At 45.9% G+C, this 19,561-nt stretch overlaps 1 protein-coding gene across 4 annotated transcripts in view; it reads right to left on the bottom strand.

Annotated features, from left to right (window-relative positions):
* Positions 1–19,561, bottom strand: part of jar (Myosin heavy chain 95F jaguar) — a 207,026-nt gene that overhangs the window by 123,083 nt on the left and 64,382 nt on the right. For all 4 annotated transcript variants that reach the window (XM_070539306.1, XM_070539307.1, XM_070539305.1 and 1 more), the window contains 5 exons: positions 17,576–17,740; positions 13,983–14,148; positions 13,324–13,567; positions 6,227–6,384; positions 2,527–2,618 (listed from right to left, as the gene is read on the bottom strand). In XM_070539306.1, coding sequence (XP_070395407.1) covers positions 2,527–2,618; positions 6,227–6,384; positions 13,324–13,567; positions 13,983–14,148; positions 17,576–17,740 — 825 coding nt within the window. The remainder of the gene's footprint in view (positions 1–2,526; positions 2,619–6,226; positions 6,385–13,323; positions 13,568–13,982; positions 14,149–17,575; positions 17,741–19,561) is intronic.

Raw genomic sequence — 19,561 nt, 5'->3', positions numbered from 1 at the left:
GATAACACCAGAAGTAATGGAATCTGATGATGACTATAGCCAGTTGACTGATGTTGAATTTCAATGGCGGAGTCGGAGCAGCCAACAGACTCCGCGAGCGAGCACTCGACTCTGGCGTAGAGCAACGCCTCCAAATCCACGAGTGGAGCACAACCTGCGCTGCCGGAGCAAGGCGGAAGCGGAACTTCTATCTCCAAGTTACCCAGGATGCCTTGCGTGTTGTCATTTCCTTCTGCTGTTTGCTCCCAGCACCGCCGCACCGGTCACTTGTCTCTTCAGCACCGTTCACCTGTTTTTTTTTTTTTTTAAGTGCGGAATGGATATCTCGTCAAGCGTGCAGCAGCTTTTGCTTCCTCGCGAGTCGTGACCAGTGGCGCCTCCCAGCAGACAAACGTAGTAAAGGAAATACGTCGCGCAGAGTTCCGGTCCAATCCGCCGATTTTGGCAGAGCATCTTTTTCTGCTCCACGGAGTGACTCCCTCTCTGAATCCCATCTGACTCTCTCATTGGAACACCTTACTCCCGCCCTCACTCTGTCATTGGAACAAGCTTGCTCCGAAACGAGCAGAAAAACTTGCTCCAACTCCGCCATTGGAATTCAACATGAGCGAGGTAAAAATCCTCAAGCTCCTGAGTTGCAATCCGTCAAGTCCCCACAAAGATGGCGGCGAGCTCTCATTGGTTCTTTTTGTCATGTGCTAGCCAGAAAACTTCCAGAGAGCAGCCAAAGCAAAATCGTTCTGGCTGGTTCTGGCAGTCGGCGGGAAGATAGAACCGCCCGGCCCGAGCAAAACGAACGTGCGGCGGAAGTGCGTTGCACAGTGGGCGGAGCAAGCCGAGAAAAATGAAGGTGCTCTGGCTGGCTCTGGCAGCTCGATGGTAGCCAGAAGTGGTATATCGAAGTAATCCAGCAAAGTTGGGGTGAGAGCTATATGCAAATTTCGCCTCAAGGTGTAGCTTCTTCGGCAGCGTGGCTTCACCTCAAGGTGAAGTTATGGTGCCATGAAGCCACATCTCAAGACAAGGTTTTCCTGCTATTCATAGTTTCATTATCTCCTAGGGAACCCCACTCCCGTGCATTGAAGCTTCCTTCTGCTCTCCTTGGTCACCCATTCTCCTCTTCTTTACGGGCAGCCACTTCGCATTTAATAGTAAACAGTGCATGCAACACCGGCAAATCAGAACTTGGATCACAAAGAACTATGCTATATGGCCGTCCTAAAGGTACAACCTCTCTTGCGGAAATAAGCGCGCGCTAAGCAACGTGCTTACGAACACGCGCCACGAAAGCCGCTTTCACGGCAAGAATTCTCTGCCGCGCGAGGATGAGTCCCAAACCCATTTTTTTGCAGTGCTGCGTTTTCGCAAACCCGAGTGAGCCAATCACAGGTGCCGAAGTCGTCATGTGGTTGATGGGGCCAATGCTCTCACCGACGAACCCGACTGGCGCGCGCGCCGTGTTTTCTCAGCAAGCTTCATTCCCGTGCTGTCATTCCCGAGGCATCTCGAGAGAGGGCGAGAACTCTCGCCTGCCCACTGCTCTCCACAACCACGAACGCGCGCAGTGGTGTGACCTTCGAAACACAGTGCGCGTTTTTAAGCCTGCCGCCTTGCTTGCGCTTATTTCTGCAACTGAGGACGCACCTAAACACAGCAGAAGCTAAAGACAAAGCTGTATTCACATGACGGAGCAAATCGCGATTAGAGCTTGCGGATTGCACATGACGTGATCATAACTCACACGTGCCAGTGGCGCTCCCTTGGTCTGCATGAAGCACTTCTATGTGGGAGGGAGAGCCAGAGACACCATGGAGGTTTTTTTTTTTTTAATCAGTCGCATTTGTTCCATCGCTGTTGACCTAGCGAGGGCTGCTCTGTCTACAGTGTCCTCCGTAGTGTCAATGCTAGCTCCGAAATGATCAGACTCATAGCACATGTCACATGACTGATTCGTCCGCAATCACATCCATCATGTGGATACAGCTTTGTCAGCATTGCCAAATGGGGAGGGGGTAACAGAGCAGCTGGCTGAAGATATGATGTGGATGAGCTGTGCATCTGCGAATGGAGACTGTTTATGCAAAGATTTGAGCGTTGTATGCAGTTATTTCCATGAGTTATACATGTGGATTCCTTTTTTCTTTCTTTCTGGGCTGTTGTATTTGAGGATGCAGGTTATACACGGTGGCAGGTTAAATGTGGAAAACTACGGTAATGTATATGCATACCTAATGGTTCGTACATAAGCTGCTGGTCAGTAAATAGTCTCATTCTATTTTAATATTGCATCTATGATGCTATGCATTGCAGGTTTGTTACAACTTTTTGTCTGTCTATTTCACACATTTTGTGCACAACCCTGATGAAATGCCCAAAGGGGGAATGGCAGCATTAATAAATACAAGCAATATAATTTCTGAAGAGTTAACAACTTAATTACAGGGCAATAACTAATAGAAGTGCCCACGTAAATATCACACAAGCCACTGCATTCCAACATACAGTCAGCAGAGAAGGGCCGGTCACCTCTTTGAGAATCCTTTCATTGAAGAACTGCTGCAGCTTCTCATTACAGTAGTTGATACAAAACTGTTCAAAGCTGTTCACCTGGAAGTACTCTGTAAACAGAAATGGGCCACATGATATTAAAGCTGCTCGAATGCAACAAAGAAAGGTGAAAATTATGAAAGCCTTATAGGTATCGTTTAGTGAATGGCTATCCAACCTGTACATGTATTATTACAACAAATTAAATTGTCACCACAGCCATGTTCTGAAAGGACATGTAACAAACCAGCTGACTATAGCACAGTGCCACAAAGGAAGGCTATTTGCTGCCTTTTTTTTTCTCAACTGTGAACATTTAGGTTTCCCATGTGCCTTTATGCTATAGTCAGGTTCACCTGCACTATGCAAATCACTTTCGGTGAACTCTTTTAGTAAATAATTCAGGTAGGGAAGTTTGCACGTGTTGAACACTAGTGCAGTTCAGCTCTGGTGGAATGCAGAATTACTGCAGCAGGTCAGCAAATTGGTCTCACACCAATTTTCTTGCACATTCTGCAATTCGCCACTTGATATGCAGTGCATATTTTATCCTGGTAATGCACGGTTAACCCTTGTTGCTAAATTACTGTCCAAGCCACAAATTCACATAAAGTACATTGAAATTACCGTAGCTAGCTATCAGGTCACTCCAGGGGTTTGTCTATCAAGGCTCATGCATGTCAGAAAGAACTTCTGCTGCATGTCCTGGTCATTCACACCAATTCGTACAGACACGAGGGGTGCTGTTTCCATGCAAATAAGGTTTAATGTTATGCACCCCGACTACTATGCAGTGCTGCAAACATCCAAAGTCAACTCTAGCTTTCCCCTCACTTAAATAATTTCCCTACACCTTTGTAAGGTACGACTGTTCAGCTTGTCAAATGGCTTCCGTAAAAATAATTTGTTTTTGTTATGCAAATAGACTCCTAATTTATATCTTAAATTTACTTCTAAGCTCATTTTAGAATATTTAATATAATGCACTCAAGTTGAAGTGATGTTGCAGTGCAAGTTATTTTGCCAACATACCTCCTGCTTGAAGTTTCACAGTTAAACCTCGATATGGTGAAGTTGCTAATATTGGCACTTCACATCATATAAAAAAAGCGACTTTTTATGTATACAAGTACAGTCACTGACACACACACACACACACACACACACACACACACGCACACACGCACACACTTTGGGTACAGTGCGGAGTAAACAGGAAGAACAGAAGTAGACACACACAGTGCTGTTTGTGTCTACTTCTGTCCATCCTCTGAAACTCGAGGACACAACCTTCAGAACTAAATGCGTGAGAAGACGGCGCACACGAAGTCACGGCCATCTTGGCTCTTCCAACCTATGTACCTCTAAGACAGGGCATGCAGGCCGTGTATGCGCTCAGTCGTGCGCACAGGCCATGTGCAACCAGAGCCGAACTAGAGGAGGAGACGCATGCTCACCAGCCCCTCTCGCCCACCCCTAATCGCACAGTAGCGCAAGTCGCACAGTACTTCAAATCATATTGACCGCAAAAAAGACGGGGACACATACCACCTGTGCTGTGTATGTGTTTTCTTCCTTGTCCCCGTCTTTTTTGCGGTCAATATGATTTGCAGTAAATACCATCTAGGCCAAACTGAAGTTCTTCTGTCGCACAGTACTTGTGTGATCTTTTCCTCACAGCAGTGGGCTCATTAAGGGTGCCTTAAAAGACAACCACGTTCTAGCAATGGATGATTTTCTTGCGTTTTGCAGTACGGCAGACGTTGAACAAATGTAGGGAAGGTGTTCTGACCCCTTTTCGTGAAGCACGTCCAGATTTAAAGTTGACCTTTGAAATGCCAGAAAGAAAAGGAATTAGGTTTCCTGATTTGGTCATCACCTTCGAAAAGCAGTGCACATGCTGGAAGTACAAAACCCACCCTTGCAAATGGTTCTTGCCATACATTTCTGACCATTCCAAGAATGTAAAACGAGCTATCGTGACCAAAGTGCTACAGGCCGCCCTAAAGAAGTTGTGTCATCACGTAATGGAAGAGCGCTTCATGCACCAGGTAACAAGCTCAACAATGCTCGCTATCCCCGAGACCTGCTTACAGCGGTCGTTGAAGGGTTGCTAAAGAATATGAGACTCTTGAACAGCAAGGTTCAACAAGAAGCAAACATTCTACAGAAAAGGAAGAAGGTCGCCGTTGTGCCTCATGTACACGGCCTAACGCACCAGCTAAAGAACATAGCCAGCAAGGAAGCACATGCACCGGCAAAGCTGAGTTGCGCACAACAGAATGCAAGATGGGGGGCAGGGAAGATGTGACACAGCCACAACAAACACAGCTGGGTGGGGAAGTACTACGCAAATGCAGACGATCTGCAGCATTCACACAGTGGTGTCTAGACTTGAAAAGGCAAGCAAAAATAGGTGAAACAAAAGGTGGAAAAATTTATTATCATCATGGTTCCCTACTCCACACTTAGCCATTGAAATGGAATGCGCTGTCGCCATTCAAGAGCCTTTGCTACCGTGGAACTCTAGAAGGGCAGAGGGGTTTACAGTGGTAAAGGTGAAGCTGTTGAATGGGAACAATACATTGGTCTACTAGTCTGAACGAGAGTATTGTGGTTGGAAAATACATCTCTCACACATGCATATCTGGTGGGCCATAATGGGTCACGTGATTGATTATGGGTTCATAAATGTTGCTGCTTTTATAATTGCTCAGAAAAACAAGCTGCACTAAACATGGGACTAAGAAGAAGGCACAAAATAACACCCCATGTTGTTTCTGTTAAGTCCTGTAATTAGTGCGGTTCGATTTTCCAAGTAATGTACAAACTAGCTCATCAACACACATTATATAAATGCCTGCAAGTTGTAAACCAAATTGACTTATTTCCATACCTTCAAGGTCAATATGGCATTACAGAAGGGAGCAGGCATAATATAAGTTCACACATGTTAATACATATGGCAAACAGATGCTGGAGTAATAGTATACTAAAAACATTTCACACAGAAGCAAAAACCCCAACACAACCATATTGCACAAACATATTTGGACAAATTTCTTCCTTTCCGAACCTATGCAAAGCATAAAATTCCTACATCTAGGGAAACTTATCTAGGCTTGGAAGCACAGCTACAGCGTAAAAATCTTAGGACAAAACCTCTTGCAGACGCTCCTTTGCTTTTACCCGCAGTTCATTTTCTAGGTGGCGCGTGGTCATGCGCACGCAAGAAATTGTTGAGGCCTACTACTTTCAGAACATAAGCCCAATGTGTGCAAGCAAATTATCAATTGCACAATCCAAAAAAGAAATTCAATAATTTTGGGACAACTTGACTATTGCTTTATGGTAACAGAAAATGGTAATGTATGGGCCCTTATTTTTCTAAATTTGTTCCGACCTTTTGCTTTGTAGCCTCAGTCCTTCAGACATCTTCATGTTACAGGGTGCCATTATAAGGTAAGAAGAAAGAAAGACAAACTTTTTTTCCTACTTTTATGGCTTAGTGTACTAAAAAAGGAAGGTGGGGGAAGGGCGGGGGTGGGGAAGAGAAAAAAAATACATACATGTTTTACCCTCCTCCTGGAGTTTTAGTTACAGTTATTTTTGATACACATGGGAAATAGACTAAAAAAGCAAAACAAAATCGAACATTAGGAAAACAAAACATGCCTACCGAATCCAGCAATGTCAAGCACACCAATGTAGTGGGACGATGAACTGAATGGAATGCTCTGGTTTATGCGCTGTACAATGAAGTCAAACAGCTTAGAGTAGACAGCCTTGGCCAAGGCATCACGTGCATTGTTTGCTTCGTAGGCCTTCAGGGGCACCCTGGGGGAGGGGGAGGGGGGGAATCACACCAGCAGACATGCGACAACTTGCATCAGTCACAATCATGGCATTTGCACACAGCAACAAGACCCTTTGCATGCATGCACACCACACAGAGTGAAGCATGCAGCGTTGTGGTGCAGACAAGTCAAAAACTGTCCATTAGCAAGCAAACACTCTAAAATATCGAAGAGGCTATGTATATCTGGAGGAACAAGATTGCACATAGCATATGCAAGTGCTCGCAGGCTAGGTCCTTTGACATGATTACGTATGTTATACAGCAGCTATGGACAAAGGACTAGATGTGTTTGTTCAGTGCTGTGCTTGTCCTTTGGTCAAACATGCTGTATATCACACATGCACATAGCAATTATCATGCCATGAAGGCAAGGGCTCAACAATTTTTGCCATGACATAAAGGTATGAAATATGATTTGGTTGTCCAGCACAGATACTTACACTGGGGTTACTGAAACCACTCTCAAGGCAGCAATCAACAAGAAATTTTACCATTACAAAAATGCAAACAAGACAATGTTGCACTTTTACAGTAGTCACCAACCGATAATTTGGACTCGACGAGGACCGCCAAAACATCCGAATAACCAGGAGTCTGAAATAACAAATTCGCTCAGATATAAGTGACTTCATTCCAACAGTGGCCAAAAAGGGTGTGCTGTATTCTCATATTGTCATTTTTGGAGATATGCACCTTCAATTTCGTATGATTATGCCGCAAGACGCATTGGCGTCTAGGAGTGACGGCATTCCTGGCACGGTGCCAAGCATGCTATCTTATCACTGTGCGCAGCCGCCCTTCGATGCATCCCGTGCTAATTATGCGAAATATTGTGAAAATAAAAGTACCTTTTGAAAGTGATCATCCATGAATACAGCCCAAGTTTGTTGATGCGTGTTGCTGCCCGCACATATGCTTGCCTAGAGATTTTGTGGCTGTGATTTTCTAGCAATGTCTTTTAAACTATTTCTTTTCGCGCTTTTCGCTTTTCATCAGCAGTCAGAGTGGCGCTCATCACGCATTGTCAATAGGGTCAGCTGGCCATGAACAGTGGATGGTAAGAATAAAGCGGAAAGAGTCTACAAAATTGTCTGCTGTTGTCATGCTGTTGTCATGCTGTTGTCATGCTGTCTACAGATAGACTAAAGTACAGTCAATGCATGCACTAAATTCTCATCAGACTACTAGATCGACTAGGCTTTGCTAGCTTAGGTTTCACGAATCATCAGCGACATACCAACGACCATGCCGGCAATGTCTCAAAACGAAGATATCACTATTTCTGCTCGACTCAGTGGCCACGTTAGTGCATGGTCGTGCAGTCAGAGTCCAAATGATTACACAACACATAGTAAGATGTACGAAATTTTGGTCGTCCTTATACATTAAAAGTCTATGGAGCTAGTGGCGGTGCCGTCCAAATAATCAAGCATGTCCAAATAATCAGTGTCTGAATAAATAATCAGTTGATGACTACAGTGCAGCCACACAAATGCATGCAAACTACATTCAGAAACAAACAAGGACCAGCCAATAATGGTGCTGAACATGCTCACATCAAACTTGGCTATTTCAAACTGATGTCTGCAATAAACAGCAGAAGCAGTGTCTTCAACATTCCATCCAAAAGAACAGTAACGCATTTTAACTTGTCAGACTATACCGTTGAGGTTGTAAGTCGTAAGTTGAGCTGCAAGTTCTTGGACATTTTTGTGGCATCATTATTGGTGCCAATGATGGACGACAATTGAAATTTCTGAGGCCTTACAGCATACTGTTATGAGTAAAAGAACAGATATGTTTACTTTTTTTACACATGCTGCCAGTGCCTCCATAAAAATGCAAGGAGTGATAAGATGTGTGGGGTCTGATGTGCGATTCTCACACCGTACTCTCGGGACAAAGGAACAACAACACAGTAAAGCAATCAATCACAAGGGCATTTATTGCACCTTTCATAGATCAATGCCTGCTAGCCGAGTTGCTATCCACAAAACATGCCGATGGGCGCGCGACAAATCTAGAAGTCCGACTCACCGCGACCTTGCGAGCAAATAGGTTCGCTTCATGCTGGATCCCAACGCCTGGTCGTTCGCGTGTACGGTCACGCGAATCGTGGCGCGTACGAAGGCGGCCACGCGAGGCGGTCTCACAGAAGCATGGGTCGGCGCGCGGGACGTCCTCGCTGTTAGCCGATCCGCCGGGAAAGAGGGTCGCTGCACGTGCGGCACGGCACGTCCGTCCCGCTTGCTGTCTCGAACCCCAGAGAGAGCGCCTTGTCTCTCCCGCACCCAAGTAACCCCGCAGCAGCGCAACACTAGTGCCATCTCTCGCACTGCGCCTGCACCAATCCGACCGCTGCGTGCGCGGCGAAGCCGCACTACAGGAGACGCGCTATGCGGGAAAAACATCAGGGGAGGCCCGAGGGTCGCGCATCCCCACAGATGCATTGGGCTATCAAACCTGAATTCGAGTTTCCTTTGGCGTGTGCCAAAGGCTATGCTATGCTTTAAGCTATGCCATCCCCCACTGAGCCAAGGAACTGGTCTTCAATTGTAAATTCAATGCAGTGAAACCTATCTAATTCAGATTTCACGGGACCAAAAGAAATTTTCAAAATAACCAAATGTTGAATCATCGAGGGTACCAAAAAAACAAACGAATGCTTACTACAACAACACATCTGAATGTGTTTTGGGTCCACAACATTTACTGAATGAATCAGCGAATCCTGTCTATATTTTGCACAAGAGTGGTGTGGATGCTGCAATTCTCTTAAGCTTGTGGCTGATTAGCACTTGCAGCGACGAAGGCCTCGCAACTTCTTTCACAGCGTGGCTGCAGCACGAGCCCTCATCTGAGACATGGTTTTTCACTACTGCATACACACCCCGATTATTTTGTCGCCAGGTCGCCACACATCGCAATGTAGACAGTGCTCTTCATATTCGACAGCTTTGCACCAAAGAAAACAATACTGTTTGCCGCAGTCATGGTCGGCGAATGCCTAGTCATGAAGACTTGTGGCCGACGCGCACACAGAGTCAAAGTGAAACAACTGCCGTTGTAACCGCTGCGGATGAAACCATGGCCACTATTGGTGCAATCATGGATAGCGATTACGCAGTCATGAAGGCAAACGACCAATGCAGTGCTATGTATGGCGATAAACGCAACAACAAAGGCTTTAGAGGCGCAAATAGGCACGAAGCATTAATTGCATTGCTGTCATTCACATAAGATTTCCACTGATGACTGTGGCGACGCGAACTCCGCCGCTTCACCTCAGTTGGATGCTAATGCCACTTTTGCTCCTTTGCATCGCACATTTCCAGCACTCCATCCTTGCCAAACGTAAGTGTTGTACGAACTAACCGATGTGCGGCAAAATACGCCCGAGTTAGAGTTTCATTACGTTATAAACCTATACGCCTTCCGGGACCAGAGGACGAGTCTGAATTATCTGATTTCCTGAATTAACGCATGTCGAATTAATGGGATTTTACTGTACGATAAAGTGGTTGACATACTGAATAATGTGCCATTTCCAAGCACTCTGGAGAAATCGCATTTTTTGGATGTACTGCAGAAATTTGCAGACACAGACATATAAATTTTCACAGCATAATCTAAAAATGTCGCACTTCGCAGAGACTAATTGTACACAAGTCCGGGCTTCGTTGAATTTTAGGAGCTAGCATTCTTGCAAGCAATGCAGGATTACTCATCGTTGGGTAAGCTCAGCGGTTCTCAGCCATGGATCTGTCGGAGATCCCTTGTGGACCGGTGGAAGTGATGGGGGACCCCTTGCAGTGACAGGTATAAATTAACACAACATGCGGCATGAAACAGGTGTCTTTTATTGCTACCTGGCAAAGAATGATCAAACAAAAGTGCCACGTCAATTCAACCTGGACAGCTTGTCAACACGTGGTGCAACATCATACTTAAAGGGACACTAAAGGCAAATATTAAGTCAAGCTAAAGTGACATTAGTTCTCGAAAATCTCTAAAGTGTCAATATTATCGCGAATAGAGAAATCGAGGTAAATTCCAGATACGATTAGACTCCACCGGTACATTCAAGTACTTGCCCAATGATGAAGGCACTGCTCATTTAGGGTGCGATCTTGTACGCGTTCCAAAATAGAACGGAGGCGGTCCGTTCCACCGAGCCGCACACGCTTGGTCAGTTTGAACGGTGTCGAACACCATGACGTCAATTGTGAAGTGATATCTGCTGTCAATCATTCCGTGTTGTCTGCTATCGGACGAACGCAACGGAACGGACCGCCAATTTCGCGACGGAAAGAACAGACCGCCTCCGTTCGAGTTTGGAACGCGTACAAGATCGCACCCTTAGATTCTGTCACTAGTACTAAACCACTCTTTACATAAACATACTTGTATTGCATTATATAGCACGAAGAAAATGTTGCCTGCCCAGTTCAATCTCAGTTTTAGAAAAAAGAACTCATGGACATTATCCTTGACAACGACGCGGGCACTTGACAGGTTTCATTTTCACTTGATTCTGCGCAGCCCATGCTTTCACGTTTCAGTGGTTTCGTTATCGCGTAGTGCTGCGCTGGTTTTGCTGGCTCACTCAAATCGTGCAAACTGCAAGTAGCAGAAAATTCCACTTCCATGTGATGTCGCGGGATGCCCAAGCGGCTCACACCACTTGACCAAAAGCAGCTGCAGCGGCGAATCCACCAGCCTGTTGTGGCTCGGTTTCTCCGTGGCCGGGCGCTTGCACTTTGTGTAAAAGAGGTGTAGCACTGTATTTCAGGCGTCATCTTACTCACCGCCGGCTGCAAGGGGCGATGATGGCACACACAACGTCACCGCTCCCCCGGTTGGGTGGCGGGAGATTTGAAGTGTGATACAGGTGTGTGGACCCTCCAGATGCAATTTGCTTGTAAACTAAGTCTTTTCTTGCAACGAAACAAGTATTGCGAGATTTCTGGAGTGGTATTTAAACAGTCCATGTCGAGTTAGTACTTGCCTTTAATGTCCCTTTAAGAAGAGTTGAAAATGTGCAGAACATTCAACCTGTTTTTGTATTTGGTCTTCAAGTGTGCAAGCCTGGGAAAAGCATGCTCACACGCATGTGTCATAGAAAACTGCAACAAAGATTTTACAGCCATCTCATTTCTGCAGTCCCCAACTAGAATGCCTCAAGGCTTGCAGTGGGTATCGAGGGCCCCCAAAAATGGTTTCGCTGACCCATTTGAGAATCACTTGGCTAGCTGGTTCATAGTGCAATGAAAGCTATGAGCACAGATTTCAGGACAAGGGCTGAGGTAAAAATGGGTTATCCTGTTTACCTTCGTCCTCATCTTCGAATGCGCAATTCATTCATACACAATAAGAGACCTCTTTAAAGGTCAAGCATAACAAAGTTTTGTACTCATAAAAAGCCTAGAGCCAGATTAAAAAAAAAAATTAAATTATTGTGTTTTACACGCCAAAACCACTTTCTGATTATAAGGTGCACCGTAGTAGGGGACTCTGGAAATTTGGGCCCCTGTGATTCTTTAAAGGGCCCCTCACCAAGTCTGGCCATTTTGAGCTGACAAGCGCAGAGCATACAATGCGCGCCATGGAAAGGTCTGGAATTTCAATCCGAACGCCGTTTTCCTTCTCCTCGCAGCCATTGTGCTCCAAGACAGACGGTGACGTATGAGTTCGAGAATTATTTAAGGCACCATCTGTTATTTGTGTGATATGTTGCTTGAATCGATGAATTGAAGTTTAGAGAAATAATAAAACACACAAACTGAATGTCTGTGTGTTTTTTGTTTTACTTTGCACTGAAGCAAAAGAAAGTACTTCCGCTTTGTCTGCTTGTTTGCACGGTCATGCAGTCACGTGCGCAGGTACCGAAACTATGCCATGTTCTATCGTGTTCCAGCACATGATCATGCTCTGCGATCTGCTTGTTCTGCCTTAGTATTAGTGTAGCACTGAATTACACCGCTAGTCATGTGTCCTTGCGCACAGTGCGCAAAATCATGCGTTGCATGAGACCACACAACCACAACAGCTCGTGCACAGCGCTGAAAAAAAAAAAAAAAAAAGAGGCGAAAAAAATATGCAGGTGGGGCCTGTGATGTATACATCATGCGATCCTCGAGATTCGGTATGGGAGAATGCAGGGAAGGAATTTTGCTTGAGGAGATAGATAGGGCAAGTGGAGAGAGTGTCTTGCTACGCAGTGGAGCTCTCCTCCTGAAATTACAGGTTTGCAGCACTGAAATATTTATCTCGGCTATTAATGAGCCGATTTGAAACATTTTGGCGGCAGAATGCTCCCTACAGGACGCATACAACTTTCAGTGTTTAACTAAAATTTGATATAGGGCCTGGTGAGGGGCCCTTTAACGTGCACCTTAATCTAAGTACACAGGTATTTTTGCATTCTTTCCCCATCAAAATGTGGCCGCCATGACCTAGTGCCAGATAGCATAGACATAAAATAACCTCAGCAAAAAATTTTACGTCTGAAATACTGGTGCACACGTCACAAAAATATTAAACAAATGTCACAATTAAAGTGGGAAAACACTGCCTCTATGAAAATGATGCAGAAGCTATAATAGGGTGGCTGTAGCCAGAATGTTCAGAACCTGTGCGGCTTCTTGGCACGACCTCCAAGATTAGGGCGCACCCATGGCAGACCAAGGCCATCGTCCTGGATTTGTGTCTTATCTGCAAGCCACCAGGTGTATGTGTTGTCTGCTTACATGAAGCTGCACTTTGCTGCTACAAATTTGCGACACAAATATTGCTAGTGCAGGAACGAGCCTTAAATGCTGTTAATAAAAAACTGTGCCAACTACCAGTCCTGCAGCGTTGCCAAGATTGCTTCAATAGTGTATACTCATCAGAACAGTGAAGTCTAAGCCACTCACATGTAGACGGTGCCTTTGAGGCCGCCTTTGCTGGTCTGCATGACACGACTCAGCAAACTCTGGCGCAGCTCGTCCGGGTCGACGCCCATCAGAGCTGCAGCAACTCGCAGCGACTGCTCTGACTCTGCTGTCACCTGGCTACCCCCCCGGCTGTCGTCGGGGCTCTCCTCAAAGGTCACATTGCCTAGGTGCAGCACGGCTGCCACTGCCACATAGATGCTGAGTCGCTCTTCGTCAGTCAGACCTGCGTGTCAGCAACCAGGTGGGGTTCGAAATGCAGCTGCTGCAGCTAGTATTGGAGTGCCACAGCAATGAGTTATTGGCTTACTGATCAAGTGGCGAACAAAATGCAGAATGGAACACAACTCTCAATAGAAGAGAAAAATGGGAGAGTTCAGAGCTTTTACCCTTGTGCTATTTGGGGGTCACGTGCTGTCCACTAATCTCTGTTCTGCCACCTCTTCTTGCCTTGCGATAGACTCAGAATAAGGTTTTCTTGCTAGTGCATATTTTATCATGTTGAGCGTAATTATTTTTAAGAGCATGCCCAGCCAGAGAAGCGCATTTCTCCAAATGAAGTTGAGCTGATAGCCAGTGCTGCATTCCTTTCATTCTCCAATGTTTCGTGCCGCACTGCGCTTACAAGATGGTACACATACCCATAAGTTGGAGGGCCCGATCAAGGTTTGAGAAGTCCTTGGCATCATCAATAACTGGGTCGCGCAGTGGTCCTTTGCTTTGGTGCTCCTTGGATCGGGAGTTGTTTTTCAGCAGCCTCTCAGACTCCGAAGAGCAAAAGTATTGGGTGCATCCATGGCGTAAGTACTGAAACAGCGTGAAAAAAAGAGTAGTGCTCAACAACATTTTTTTAAAAATTGCCTGCTGTTCAAATACCTCTTCTTCTCGTTTTTTTTTTGCTATTTATAAGATGGTGCCCCAGCTCATCCTGGGTTGCATGCTATGAGGCAATATGCCTTTCTGAGTGGCCAATAAACCATGTACAGTGGAACCTAATTAATATGTACCTGGCAGGGACGTGGTAAAACTATGCACTAAATGGCAGTAAGCAATAAGTGGCAAGTATTAATTTACATCTCTTTACATGCATTGCTACGAATGAAAAAAAAAAAATGCACAGTGACAGTAGCCGTAACCTAAAATATGCACTAAGAAGTTTATTTTTCCAAAGCCATGAAAGGCATGCACCAGGAAGTTTATTTTTTCCAAAGCAATGAAAGGCAATTTCGGCTCTTTCACATGAGCATGTGATAGAGCACAAGTGATACCAGGGAGCACTTGAAAGTTTGGTAAGAAGCCCAGTGGAAGAGCAGACAATGTACTGGCACATCGAACTTCCCTCAATATATGCATGCAAGTGAATGAAAAGTGGCACCGCTTCTTTGAAACGTGGTGGCCGCTGCTGCATGGCTCCGATCATCCTGTGCAATTTGTGTGCAGCCCACTAAGCCTACCAGCAGTGGTGGTCCAGCCAGTTTAGGATGTGGAGCAATTTTTGGAGCAGGAAAAATGTCGTTCTGGAGCAGTTTAGGAGCAGCTTCACTCCAGAACGAGAGTCTAGGAGCAGTTTCGGGGCAGAAAAATTGGTCTTTTGGAACACTTGGAGTAGTACAGCAGCCATTGGGCGAAGCTTGTTATTACTGTGCAATCAATAAGTACTGCTCAAGAGTGACACAAGACACAAAACCAACAGCAACCAATTAAGCTTGCCTTCCCACGGATGGTATACCATGCATGGAGGTACGTTGCCAACGTTTTTATTTGGGTAGGCAAGGAACTTAATTATGTAAAGAATTTTGTAGCCTAACGAGAACAAAGATATGCACCTGGGTGCAAGACAGGCATAAAATTACAAATGTGCTAGAACAATTCGCACCATGAGGCACAAGACAAAAAGTGATGGCAAATGTCTTATGTGCATTCCAAATGACAGATGTGTCACCCAAGACAAAATGTGTATTACACCCAATAACAGTGCTAGAAGCTCAACAAGAGACTGTGCATCTATGAATGGTGCCAAGATGAGATGCTTCCATACAGTGCATCGCAAAGATGGTGATGGCGGTCGAGAACGTTTCTACCATCCCGTACACTCACTTTCGTTTAAAGGCAGTTTGTCGGCTTTCGTGTGTTGCGTGGCCTCTGCAAATAGATACCGAGTTGATTCAGCGTACAACCGTAACTTTTGTCGCCGATAACTGATCAAGCTTTCAAAGCACTACCTTTTCCTACCCCCAAGAGCTCAAACTGCCACAGGCACGTCTGAAATAGCTCTGAAGGCCTGCCAATACAATTATTAGGCGTATCGGTTCTCGTGCTGCGACAGGAGACAGCGGGTGCATGTGTGTTTAATTAAGGAATACATACTGTGTTAAAACATGTTGGCGAGCTAGTTGGTTGGAATCCATGATAGAGTGTATAAGCGTGACTGAACGAGGACGTAGAAAGTCTCTGTGTATCTGTTTTTTTCTACGCCCTCGTTCAGTCGCGCTCATAAAATCTATCATGGACATACTGTGTCCTGCCACAATTGCCTCTTCTAACTTTTGGTATGCTTCACCGCAATACTTCACTTATGCCTCACTGTGTAACACTGCTATATTGAGGCAAAGCTGACTTTCAGAAATCGGCATTATGCAACGTGTCGTGCTTTCCGAGCTTCCAAGTCATTGACGAGGATTACGAAGGCAGCAGAGTAGGCGTCTTCGCTGACAGCAGCGAATTCTTTCAATGAAAAACACGCCGCCTAAGGGCGAGAAGCTTGGTAGCGAATATCGAAGTAGCTAGGTCTAGCATTTCTGTGGTGGTGGCTACAGCTGCCAGTGGATCTGCGTGTGAGAGTGCCTGTTCGAGGTGGCGAGATCAAAATAACGGTAGTGGTGGCTTTGATCAATGCCATTTCAGACCTGCAGTCCTGAAAGAAGGTCCATAAGATTGGACGGCGAAGGGTTTTTGCGTCCGAAATTTCAGATGTTCCTATATTAACTCTATGGGGTAGCATGGCAGTGCTGCGGAGGCGTCCAAATTATCGGGTGCCTGGAAAATCGGTTGTTGACTGTAGGTGCATAACTCTACTGAAAACATTGCATTGCCGTAAAAATGCGAAAATAATGCACTTTTGCGCAGTTGGCGCAAATACCACTTGAGTGGGCGCAGCCAGAAGCAGGAAATTCGAATGGTAGCAAGATGGCACAAATGGCGCAGTTGGACCACCACTGCTACGAGCTGTCTGTTGGTACCAACGTGTGCATTTCGTGAGAGCATCTGTGTAGCATGCTGTCTTTGTGCCCACACCCCATGCAAGCGACGCACAAATTAGGCACATAGCCTGTTGAGCCAATGTGGCAACACTGTGGGCTGCTTTCAATACTGCAGGGAACAGTGACCTGTTTGGGTTGTCGCCTATAACTAACTGCCTGCAGTACGCTTCTACCGGCACTTCACCCACTCCGCATTACGCCATGAGCACTGCAAGCTACAGCAGGTCCATTCAACTTGCCTGCATTTCTTGAATTTGAGATCACACGACCTCCAACATTAGGTGCACGGGAACACAGCAAGCATCAATGCACCAGCCATCTTGGCTAATCTTTAGTCTTTGCCCCCGCCGGAGATACTAGGCAACCACATATGCACTCGCATATGCACCCAACCGTGCAGACAGCCATGCGCAGCCACAGGTTGGCTGAAGGAGGACACAAGTGCATTAGGGGAGTGGGCAGGAGTCCAGCGCGCCCAATGTACCTTGCGAACTTGAAGTTTTGGGTCCTCAATTCTGAAACTTGCTTCAAGACTGAACGCACCTCAGCACTTGCTTTTGTTATGCAACTATATTAGGGAAGCTCTTAGCACCACCACACACTGTACATGCAGCATGGCAACAACTTTTGACTGCTAGGTGAGCCTTGCGCCAGGTGGAGTAAGAACGTTGCTTGCTCTGGTTATCAGCAACAGAGCAACTAGCAGAGTTTCAGTGCCTATGCTGTGTGTCTCCACATGGTGAACACACAGAGAGAAACAATAGGGCAGAGGAGGAAGGAGAGACCCATTGGCAGTGCTTATGCAGATACACCTGTGTAGCAGGAACTGGGTCATCTGAATGAGGCATATGTTTTGAACCCTAAATCAAGGCCGGCCACATGTGCAATGTGCCTTGTACAAATTAAGAAGTTCCGCAGGAATGGTCTAGGAGGAAGTTGGAGTGAGCGACAATGGTTCTTTTGCAAGTGCTCACATGGAAGTCATCCGGGCTGGTAATTCGGAGTTGCTGCCTGAGCTCGTTGGGTGCACCAGCGCAGAGTTGGTAGAAGATGTGGTAGTTTCGTTCACCTTTATTCTGGCCACAGATGCGAGACTTCTCCAGCAGGTAGTGCGAGATGAAGCCACCCACTACACTGCACTGCAATAAGAATGGTACAAGACAACACCTGAGACTGAAATACGCAGTGAGATGCTTTCTTTCAACAACTGTCACGGTCTGCCACACTGCTATGTGGGAAATGTGGAACAATAGCCGAGGCCATTGACACTTGCCTACTGATTTTCTGCCAATTACATTTGCAGTTCCTTTCCTTATTAAATCTAGGAGCAATTGTTAGTTGAAAACCCGATGTCATGCACCTGGAATCATGTGTCTTACCAGGCTAATTTTAAAGGAAGTTGAATCCTTACTGGAATGCAACTCGTATCACATCACCTTCTACTAAGTAATCAGGGGCTTTAAATTTACACATACAGACGAACCCGGTTATATTGAACTCACAAAAATGCCTATCAGTTCGGTATAGGACATAATTTGATATAAGCCCACTAAAGAATCAGACGCCATAAAAGCACATACCATTTATAAAAGCACTTTATTGATGAAACTAGCTTAGTGTCGCATGACATAGTCCTGTATCTTCTTCGGCTTGGACAACTTCGCTACCTGCGACAGCACGCACTTTTCCACATTGTCTAAAGAGTCGGATCAGCTGAGGCTGCAACCTTCCACATTCGAGCAGAAGCACCAGACTAGCGCGAGTGCACCAATCACCTCTGAGGATGTGAGCAAAGGATCATCGTACTTTCCTCATTGTGCCCGCTTTCACTCGTGCTCGGTATGATGTCAGCAATGTAGCCTTTGTTTTCGGGCTCTCCAATCATCACAACACCATCATTCGCATTCGCAAACTTGTCAACTACTGATTCGTCGATGGCTTACAGAAATTCTGACAGCTTGCTCCAAACTTTGGTGACACCAGCAATGGCTTCGTCGCACTCATAAGCGTTTTCAGAATCATCAACGGGCATGCGGAAGCTGGCACATCTGAAGCAGTTTCAGATGAACCACTTGTACATGGCCACCTCGATGTCTTTGGCTGTGCTTACGTGTCAGGCGCCACGGGCACAAGGTCGTTTGTCTGCTTTAGCCCTCATCTCCCCCTTATTCAAGATCATGCTGATAGTGCACCTTATTTGTACGTTGCAGCGACATCCGACTTCGTACCACGTTTGACTCGATTTACAATTTCAAACTACATGGCAAAAGGCATTCTGCCACTTTGCGCTAGCCAACACGGCAACACTGCGGAAGAAGGCCCACAAGGCGCAAACACAATGAACAAGAAAAGCAGCGAGGCAACTTGGAATTGCACAATCTTGCACGAGGAGGGCACAAGAGCCCCTGATTGGCTATCTGAGCAAGCAAGCGCTGCGGGTTGGCCAAGATCATTTTTTGCAGGGGAGGATATCACTGACTCGCCCAACACGGCACAGTCACGGTAGGGAGAGCGGGTGGATATAGCCACGCTGCTGGGCTAAACTACTTTTGGGATGTTTCGGCAGCACTCCATGGTCGGCAGGTTTCTCTGCCACCACGAGGGAAAGCCAACTGTGGGCACTTTTGCGCAGCTTGATGTTCAATATATTGGGAGCCGCTGCTATTTTTGTTCAATGTAAGCGTAATTTTTGCTATATATACTTATATACAGTAAAAGCTCATTAATTCGAACCGCAAGGGGAAGCCGCTTCAGTTCGAACTAATGAAAGTTCGAACTAACGAACGTGAAGGAGAACAACAGTACACTGCGATTTGGAAGCAGTAGGGCATGTCAGAAAGTCATGGTGTGTGCTGCGGGCACATGCCATCTTCAATTCACAGCTCTGGGTCCGACTGTGCCACACACCCGATGTCCACCGAAACGAACGTTAGCCGAGGCTTAACACCATCATGAAGAAT

The sequence above is a fragment of the Dermacentor albipictus genome, chromosome 5 (assembly GCF_038994185.2).
Source record: "Dermacentor albipictus isolate Rhodes 1998 colony chromosome 5, USDA_Dalb.pri_finalv2, whole genome shotgun sequence".
Classification (NCBI taxonomy): Eukaryota; Metazoa; Arthropoda; class Arachnida; order Ixodida; family Ixodidae; genus Dermacentor; species Dermacentor albipictus.
This window is presented reverse-complemented; position numbering and strand designations above follow the sequence as displayed.